This window comes from Procambarus clarkii, chromosome 73 (genome assembly GCF_040958095.1).
Source record: "Procambarus clarkii isolate CNS0578487 chromosome 73, FALCON_Pclarkii_2.0, whole genome shotgun sequence".
NCBI classification, from domain to species: domain Eukaryota; kingdom Metazoa; phylum Arthropoda; class Malacostraca; order Decapoda; family Cambaridae; genus Procambarus; species Procambarus clarkii.
In genome coordinates, this window is record NC_091222.1 from 26,399,178 (window position 1) to 26,408,918 (window position 9,741).

The 9,741-nt window shown below is 46.6% G+C and overlaps 1 protein-coding gene across 1 annotated transcript; it reads right to left on the reverse strand.

The window, feature by feature from the left end:
* Positions 1 to 6,336: 6,336 nt before the first annotated feature.
* LOC138356678 (salivary glue protein Sgs-3-like) lies at positions 6,337 to 7,929 on the reverse strand. The gene is made up of 2 exons (XM_069312872.1): positions 7,882 to 7,929; positions 6,337 to 6,966 (listed from the first exon to the last, which is right to left on the reverse strand). Exons 1-2 carry the CDS (start codon positions 7,927 to 7,929, stop codon positions 6,337 to 6,339), a joined length of 678 nt encoding a protein of 225 aa, XP_069168973.1.
* Between the last annotated feature and the right edge of the window lie 1,812 nt (positions 7,930 to 9,741).

The following is a 9,741-nucleotide window of genomic DNA, read 5'->3' on the forward strand; positions in this document are numbered from 1 at the left end:
TTATTCTTTGTGACTGCAATCATCTTGAGAATAATTCTTAAGAATCATTACTACACCTTTTACTGTCTAAAATTGTCATGCTCGGTTTAGTGGTTTAAAATTATTTCTACCAACCACTTGGGGTGGACGGTAGAGCGACGGTCTCGCTTCATGCAGGTCGGGGTTCAATCCCCGACCGTCCACAAGTGGTTGGGCAACCATTTCTTTCCCCCCGTCCCATCCCAAATCCTTATCCTGACCCCTTCCCAGTGCTATATAGTTGTAATGGCTTGGCCCCTAACAATGATAATTATCAGCAATTATCTCCTGATAAATCCCTCCTTTACTCCTAATGTTCTTGTACTGATGGCTGAGCGTCTTGGGTTGTGGTTACCATCTTATGGTTTATTCCTTTATTCACGCTCCCTCCTGCACTCTCCCTACCTCTCACTCTGAGACACTCTTACCTACCGTCATTCTATCACTCTTCGTCCTCTCACCCTGGTAAGGAGACATTCTTTGTTCTCTCAGTGACGCGCTCTCTCCCTCCTGTCACTTACACTCTCCCTTCTCTGTCACTCTCTCTCTCTCTCCCTTTGCTCTGTCACTCCCTCACTTGCGCCCTCTCTCTCTCTCTCTCTCTCTCTCTCTCTCTCTCTCTCTCTCTCTCTCTCTCTCTCTCTCTCTCTCTCTCTCTCTCTCTCTCTCTCTCTCTCGTATTTCTGGTTCTCATTTCAAAATTCTTTGTTCCTATCGAGTTTTCTTCGTCTCCTTCCTCCTTTTCTGTTTAATTCCTTCCTTCGTTCTTTCCCTCTTCTCTTCTACTCCTCTTCCTCATCCTCCAATTCTCCACATATTCTCGTGTGCTTTGGAATGTCCTTTGCTGACATGTATAAAAGTTACATATATGTAGGTCATTCACGTATGCCTAGGTCATTCACATATGTGTAGGTCATTCACATATGTGTAGGTCATTCACATATGTGTAGGTCATTCACACATGTGTAGGTCATTCACATATGCCTAGGTCATTCACATATGTGTAGGTCATTCACATATGTGTAGGTCATTCACATATGTGTAGGTCATTCACATATGTGTAGGTCATTCACGTATGCCTAGGTCATTCACATATGTGTAGGTCATTCACATATGTGTAGGTCATTCACACATGTGTAGGTCATTCACATATGTGTAGGTCATTCACACATGTGTAGGTCATTCACACATGTGTAGGTCATTCACATATGTGTAGGTCATTCACATATGTGTAGGTCATTCACACATGTGTAGGTCATTCACATATGTGTAGGTCATTCACATATATTTTTATTATCGATTCTGTTCCTTACGCCAATTTGTGTTATTATATATTATGAATGACTTTGTTGCTTATCGATATTTGTGTATGCACTACAACCTGAGATTGTAGGTTATCTTGAGGTTATCTTGAGATGATTTCGGGGTTAAGCGTCCCCGCGGCCCGGTCCTCGACCAGATCTGCCTTGGCGATCCCGTAGTATACGTACCTGACACAGAAACAGCAAGTAGCACGGGCTATGGCGATCCCGTAGTGGACTTACCTGGCACAGGAGCGGGGCAAGTAGCACGGGCTATGGTGAGCCCGTAGTGGACTTAGCTGGCACAGGAGCGGGGGATTGTACTCTGACCACCCCACACTTACAGGGGAATATAAATTAAACTTGCGCTCTATAGGGGAGATCTGAACTTCCTAAAAGGCGCAGCTCCCCGCTGACAATGCGCAGGAGACAATGCCCAACTGCGGTCAGCTGTTGGGCAGGATTTTCCCACTGCCCGCAGCTGACCCCTGGGGTCACCTACCCTCCAACACCCACACTACCAGTCCATTGTCTTCCTATTGGTCAACAAAAACCACCCAATCACATTCCAGGATCGGCCAGTCGAACGCGTGGTCTAGACGGGGCGGTGCTGTCAGCCAATCAGTATGCGGCTCCAGTAGGAGCTTTTTTACGATTGGTGGCTCTAGTTTTGCCCTGCTGTACCAGCTGCATTTTCGTGTCAACTTTTGTCTCAAGAATTTGGCTTTAGAAATCGTCGACCATTTTTCTCCTTGGAGAATATAGCGATGCTATTGTGACAAAGTTCCTTTATATCATTTTTATAGTAATGTCTTGTTTCTATAATCGATTTAGAGAAACTCATATAATTTTTCCCTCCATGTAAACATTTTCTTTAATGTACAAGGCGAAGAATTAAGGTAGCTTGCCTTACTAAGGTAAGGGAAGATGAGGCGATAAGGGTAAGGGGGAGATAAGGGATGACGGAGATTACACCTGGACTGTACCTGAATAGGGTTTCAGGAGTTGTTCTACTCCTCGAGTAGAAGTTAGAGTAGAAGGAGTAGACTCGATCTAGTTAAGACGAAGGAAAAGGTGGACTAGGGGAAGGGGAAACACTGTAAACTACGGTATACTAGCAGGTGTCTCCATGGGTTTACAGACTGGCAAATCAAGATAAGAAGCAGAAATAAGACCCGTTATGATGTGAGTACTCTTAGTGCTTGTGAGTACTCTTAGTGCTTGTGAGTACTCTTAGTGCTTGTGAGTACTCTTAGTGCTTGTGAGTACTCTTAGTGCTTGTGAGTACTCTTAGTGCTTGTGGGTACTCTTAGTGCTTGTGAGTACTCTTAGTGCTTGTGAGTACTCTTAGTGCTCGTGAGTACTCTTAGTGCTTGTGAGTACTCTTAGTGCTTGTGAGTACTCTTAGTGCTTGTGAGTACTCTTAGTGCTTGTGAGTACTCTTAGTGCTTGTGAGTACTCTTAGTGCTTGTGAGTACTCTTAGTGCTTGTGAGTACTCTTAGTGCTCGTGAGTACTCTTAGTGCTTGTGAGTACTTAGTCCTTGTGAGTACTTAGTCGTTGTGAGTACTCGTAGCCCGTGTGAGTACTCGTAGCCCGTGTGAGTACTCGTAGCCCGTGTGAGTACTCGTCGCCCGTGTGAGTACTCGTCGCCCGTGTGAGTACTCGTCGCCCGTGTGAGAACCAGAACTCTTTATCCCTTGGGAAGAACACCATCTTCTTCTAATGTAGTAATTCCACACTCCAGATGAAACTTGAAAAGTTGTTCTTCATTTAAATTTTAGATCTTCACATGTAATTATCATTTCCATCAGGAAAACTTCTTTTCAAACTTCAGTCTTCACTTCAGGAAACTTAAGGAAAACTTCAGTCTTTTCCTCAGATGAACAATCCAGCTCGTTCGGGTGTTCGGCGACGGCTTGGTCAGGTCACTTAAGGGTAGTTCAGGCGTGTTGTAGAGGCACTATAAAGTGCCTCTGGCATCCAGAGGCTTCGACGGCTGGTATCGATTGGCGTCCTCTATTGTAAAGAATCTTAAATATGGCCGAATTCGGGTAAAAAGAGTTTTAATGGAGTTGTGTTCTAGCTGGCAGCCGAATACGCGGAATTTACATTTAGATCCAATACCTCCATGTGTGGTTCAGCCCTCACAGCGAACAGAGCGAAAAGAAATGGTTTATATAACGTTAATTGCGCGGTATAAGTGGTGAATGTTTAGAGGGAATTGAAACCTATCCTCGGCCAGAGGATTGAGATGCGTGAAGGCAGTGGGATTACCGCTGGTAAACACCGAGAGGGAAGTTCTAGCCGGAGCCGTGGCCGGGGATCGGGACGCGTCTCTCGTAATAAGATGGTGGCCATTAATATGATCAGTTGTGGATCCCATACGCCGGACTCCAAAGAAAATGGGTTGGCGAATCCACACACGAGGGGATTGGATAGGGGGGGTTTATGGGGATGGTGTTAAAAAGGGGGGGGTATAGTAGACCAGGGGCCAGATTCATGAAAGCACTTACGCAAGCACTTACGAACGTGTACATCTTTCCTCAATCTTTGACGGCTTTGGTTATATTTATTAAACAGTTTACAAGCATGAAAACTTGCCAATCAACTGTTGTTATTGTTATAAACAGCCTCCTGGTGCTTCGGAGCTCATTAACTGTTTAATAATTGCAAACAAAGCCGCCAAAGATTGAGAAAAGATGTACAGGTTCGTAAGTGCCTGCGTAACTGCTTTCGTGAATCTGACCCCAGGAGGCCTGGTCGAGGACCGGGCCGCGGGGACGCTAAGCCCCGGAAGCACCTCAAGGTAACCCCAAGGTAAGGAAGTATGAAGAAATGGTAGGAATTGAATGGGTAATGGGTTAAATAGGCTAAAGGGAGGAGAGGAATGATAAATATTAGAATTAGAAGGATAACTAGAAAACGACAGACACAGAAAATGGGTTGATAGGATAGGAATTTGCCAACTGTCGAGTTGAAGGGAGAGATTCTTACTAATGGAGTAAAGGGAAGGAATATGGATGGAACAGGTGTTCTACACTGAGAGGGGAAGGAAAGGGAGGGAAGAGACAGTTGTCTTACACTGAGAGGGGAAGGAAAGGGAGGGAAGAGACAGTTGTCTTACACTGAGAGGGGAAGGGATGGGGCAAGTAGCACGGGCTATGGTGAGCCCGTAGTGGACTTACCTGGCACAGGAGCGGGGCAAGTAGCACGGGCTATGGTGAGCCCGTAGTGGACTTACCTGGCACAGGAGCGGGGCAAGTAGCACGGGCTATGGTGAGCCCGTAGTGGACTTACCTGGCACAGGAGCGGGGCAAGTAGCACGGGCTATGGTGAGCCCGTAGTGGACTTACCTGGCACAGGAGCGGGGCAAGTAGCACGGGCTATGGTGATCCCGTAGTGGACTTACCTGGCACAGGAGCGGGGCAAGTAGCATGGGCTATGGTGATCCCGTAGTGGACTTACCTGGCACAGGAGCGGGGCAAGTAGCACGGGCTATGGTGAGCCCGTAGTGGACTTACCTGGCACAGGAGCGGGGCAAGTAGCACGGGCTATGGTGATCCCGTAGTGGACTTACCTGGCACAGGAGCGGGGCAAGTAGCACGGGCTATGGTGAGCCCATAGTGGACTTACCTGGCACAGGAGCGGGGCAAGTAGCACGGGCTATGGTGAGCCCGTAGTGGACTTACCTGGCACAGGAGCGGGGCAAGTAGCACGGGCTATGGTGATCCCGTAGTGGACTTACCTGGCACAGGAGCGGGGCAAGTAGCACGGGCTATGGTGAGCCCGTAGTGGACTTACCTGGCACAGGAGCGGGGCAAGTAGCACGGGCTATGGTGATCCCGTAGTGGACTTACCTGGCACAGGAGCGGGGCAAGTAGCATGGGCTATGGTGATCCCGTAGTGGACTTACCTGGCACAGGAGCGGGGCAAGTAGCACGGGCTATGGTGAGCCCGTAGTGGACTTACCTGGCACAGGAGCGGGGCAAGTAGCACGGGCTATGGTGATCCCGTAGTGGACTTACCTGGCACAGGAGCGGGGCAAGTAGCACGGGCTATGGTGAGCCCATAGTGGACTTACCTGGCACAGGAGCGGGGCAAGTAGCACGGGCTATGGTGAGCCCGTAGTGGACTTACTAACACAGGAGCGGTGCCGTTCTGTTGTGAGGGAGAGAGAGGGAGGGAAGTTGTGAGTAGTGAGGGAGAGAAGGGATTTACCTCATCACAACTCATCACTACTCATCGGCTTGCAGCAAATATAGCGACTGGATATTTAGAGAGAAAATTAGGAAAAGTCTGGCAATAATTGGATTAATTTAGATTTAGTAGTAAAATTATCAGCCATTAAATCTTTTTATTTATAAAATACTTTCCTCATTATACACATAATACTGAACTCGTTCGTAATTAGCTACGGATTAAATACTTAGAAGATTATTAGAGTGCACGCGCGTGCAAATGCAATTTGAACTCGTAAGATTCGCAAGATACTTCGGCCTTATTCTGGTACGAAGCCATTCGACGTAACTACGGTTTGAAGGCTATTAGTGTGTTCGTGGTGATTCAGCATGACTTTGTTTTCGCATGATGATCATACGTAGGGATTTCGGATGATTGGGGGTGGATAGTGAAGTTGTTGTTTGTGCTTAAATGTGGGGGGAGTTGCTAAGAGTCCGTGTTACAGTCTAGGAGTTGCTAGGATTCCTTGTTGTAGTCCTGGAGTTGCTAGGAGTCCTTGTAGCAGTCATGGAGTTGCTAGGAGTCCTTGTAGCAGTCTTGGAGTTGCTAGGAGTCCTTGTAGCAGTCTTGGAGTTGCTAGGAGACCTTGTAGCAGTCTTGGAGTTGCTAGGAGTCCTTGTAGCAGTCTTGGAGTTGCTAGGAGTCCTTGTAGCAGTCTTGGAGTTGCTAGGAGTCCTTGTAGCAGTCTTGGAGTTGCTAGGAGTCCTTGTAGCAGTCTTGGAGTTGCTAGGAGTCCTTGTAGCAGTCTTGGAGTTGCTAGGAGTCCGTGTTACAGTCTAGGAGTTGCTAGGAGTCCTTGTTGTAGTCCTGGAGTTGCTAGGAGTCCTTGTTGTAGTCTTGGAGTTGCTAGGAGTCCTTGTAGCAGTCTTGGAGTTGCTAGGAGTCCTTGGTGCAGTCTTGGAGTTGCTAGGAGTCCTTGGTGCAGTCTTGGAGTTGCTAGGAGTCCTTGGTGCAGTCTTGGAGTTGCTAGGAGTCCTTGTAGCAGTCTTGGAGTTGCTAGGAGTCCTTGTAGCAGTCTTGGAGTTGCTAGGAGTCCTTGTAGCAGTCTTGGAGTTGCTAGGAGTCCTTGTAGCAGTCTTGGAGTTGCTAGGAGTCCTTGTAGCAGTCTTGGAGTTGCTAGGAGTCCTTGTAGCAGTCTTGGAGTTGCTAGGAGTCCTTGGTGCAGTCTTGGAGTTGCTAGGAGTCCTTGGTGCAGTCTTGGAGTTGCTAGGAGTCCTTGGTGCAGTCTTGGAGTTGCTAGGAGTCCTTGTAGCAGTCTTGGAGTTGCTAGGAGTCCTTGTAGCAGTCTTGGAGTTGCTAGGAGTCCTTGTAGCAGTCTTGGAGTTGCTAGGAGTCCTTGTAGCAGTCTTGGAGTTGCTAGGAGTCCTTGTTGCAGTCTTGGAGTTGCTACGAGTCCTTGGTACAGTCTTGGAGTTGCTAGGAGTCCTTGGTGCAGGCTTGGAGTTGCTAACACTACCACAACCACCACCACCCCAAACACCACCATTACCACCACTACCACCACCACCACTACCACCACTCCTACCACCACTCCTACAACCACTACCACCACTCCAACAACCACCACCACCACTACCACCACCACTACCACCACCACAACCACCACCACTACCACCACTCCAACAACCACCACCACCACTACCACCACCACTACCACCACCACAACCACCACCACTACCACCACTCCTACAACCACCACCACCACTACCACCACTCCTACCACCACTCCTACAACCACCACCACCACCACTACCACCACCACAACCACCACCACAACCACCACCACTACCACTACCACTACCACCACCACTACCACCACCACAACCACCACCACTACCACCACTCCTACCACCACTCCTACAACCACTACCACCACTCCTACAACCACCACCACCACCACTACCACCACCACAACCACCACCACAACCACCACCACTACCACCACCACTACCACAACCACTACCACCACCACAACCACCACCACTACCACCACTCCTACCACCACTCCTACAACCACTACCACCACTCCTACAACCACCACCACCACCACTACCACCACCACAACCACCACCACAACCACCACCACTACCACCACCACTACCACCACCACAACCACCACCACTACCACCACCACCACCACCACAACCACCACCACTACCACCACCACCACCACCACCACTACCACCACCACTACCACCACCACAACCACCACCACTACCACCACCACTACCACCACCACTACCACCACCACAACCACCACCACTACCACCACCACTACCACCACTACTACAATATACCCAGGCGAGCCAGCAACTACTTACCACTGCAGTCAGCAAGCTAAATGAATTAGAATATTTTTGTCGAGGCATCTGGATTGCAGTGGAGCCACGTATTCTAATTGAAAGAGCAATCCTCTAGGCACTTGTCGGTACATAAAAAAACACATATACCATTTTCCTCTGTGTTCTAAAGATGTAAAACAGCCAAGTGCCAGAGATATTTCATGAAATATTAATTTTGTAATATTAGCCAAAGATATGTGTGTAAAAATTGGAACATTCTATGAATACCGGAACTATGAATTGGAGGGAAATTTTCTTGAGATGTGAATTGCATTGGGCACCATCCATTGCAACACAGAATCCACATTTACATATGTAAAGATGAATGTAGCCGGTGAGTCTTTTCATAATATCGAAACTGGGCCCGCTGTATATATTTTAAATAATTTCTATTATATATCGCCACAAAACTTCCTCTTTAATATATAATATATATATATATATATATATATATATATATATATATATATATATATATATATATATATATATATATATATATATATATATATATATTATACACACACACACGCATTCTCCATATCTTTCTAGTTACGTGAATGACCCTGTCGTTAGACGCGAATGACCTTGTTCGTTAGCCCACACCTCAACTACTCAATTAGGCTGAGCTCCGGAGCTCATCACGGCCTATACGAAATATATTTTATATTTATATAGCAATTTTGTCGTATTTTTCGGTTGTTCTCCTTCAAGTCATCTGTATATCAACAATGAATTTCTAAGTTCAGTTCTTTTTAATACAATTTAATACAATTTCTATATAATGATGTTGTATGATACATCCGTCACTCAGAATAAGGGTTCCTTGTAGGGGCACAGAATGTAGAACAGACTTAAAGTAAAGTTGACTTATGTATCTCGTAGATCTACCTGCATACTTTACACTTAACGCTGTACCTCGTAGATGGTGGTAGTGGCTCCACCAGTGGTGGTGGTGGTTATACCAGTGGTGGAAGTGGGTATACCAGTGGTGGTAGTGGCTCCACCACTGGTGGCAGCGGCTCCACCACTGGTGGTAGCGGCTCCACCACTGGTGGTAGCGGCTCCACCACTGGTGGCAGCGGCTCCACCACTGGTGGTAGCGGCTCCACCACTGGTGGTAGCGGCTCCACCACTGGTGGCAGCGGCTCCACCACTGGTGGCAGCGGCTCCACCACTGGTGGTAGCGGCTCCACCACTGGTGGTAGCGGCTCCACCACCTGTAACAAGTCAACACATGTAATACATAGATTTAGTGTTCCAATTTCCCCGGCACTACATTTTTGCCCAAACGCTTAAGCTCTGTTTCCACTGCGCTATTGCTTCAAAATTATTATAATAATTTTTATTAAATAAATGCACTTAACTGAAAATTCGTTAATAAATTACACGATCCTAGCTGAAATTTTTAACGGGAATTTTTTTTTTGTTATCAAACTTCTATATAAATAATAACACAGGTCTGTTTTAAAGTCTGTTTTTATTTTTGTCCCAGCAATGATATGTTTTTATTAACTTATAAATATATTGTGATCACCGGAGTTGGATTTGACACTTGATATAGTGAAATTTCATTAGGTGTATATATATATATGTCGTACCTAGTAGCCAGAACGCACTTCTCAGTCTACTATGCAAGGCCCGATTTGCCTAATAAGCTAAGTTTTTATGAATTAATTGGTTTTCGACTACCTAACCTACCTAACCTAACCTAACCTAACTTTTTCGGCTACCTAACCTAACCTAATCTATAAAGATAGGTTAGGTTAGGTTAGGTAGGGTTGGTTAGGTTCGGTCATATATCTACGTTAATTTTAACTAAAATAAAAAAAAATTGAC

Excerpts from the sequence above, each read along its gene's own strand:
- LOC138356678 (XM_069312872.1), bottom strand. The coding sequence starts at position 7,929 with ATGCCTCGACAAAAATATTCTAATTCATTTAGCTTGCTGACTGCAGTG. Across the intron at positions 6,967-7,881 it reads TTAGCTTGCTGACTGCAGTG|ACTGTACCAAGGACTCGTAG; the intron begins GTAAGTAGTTGC and ends AGCAACTCCAAG.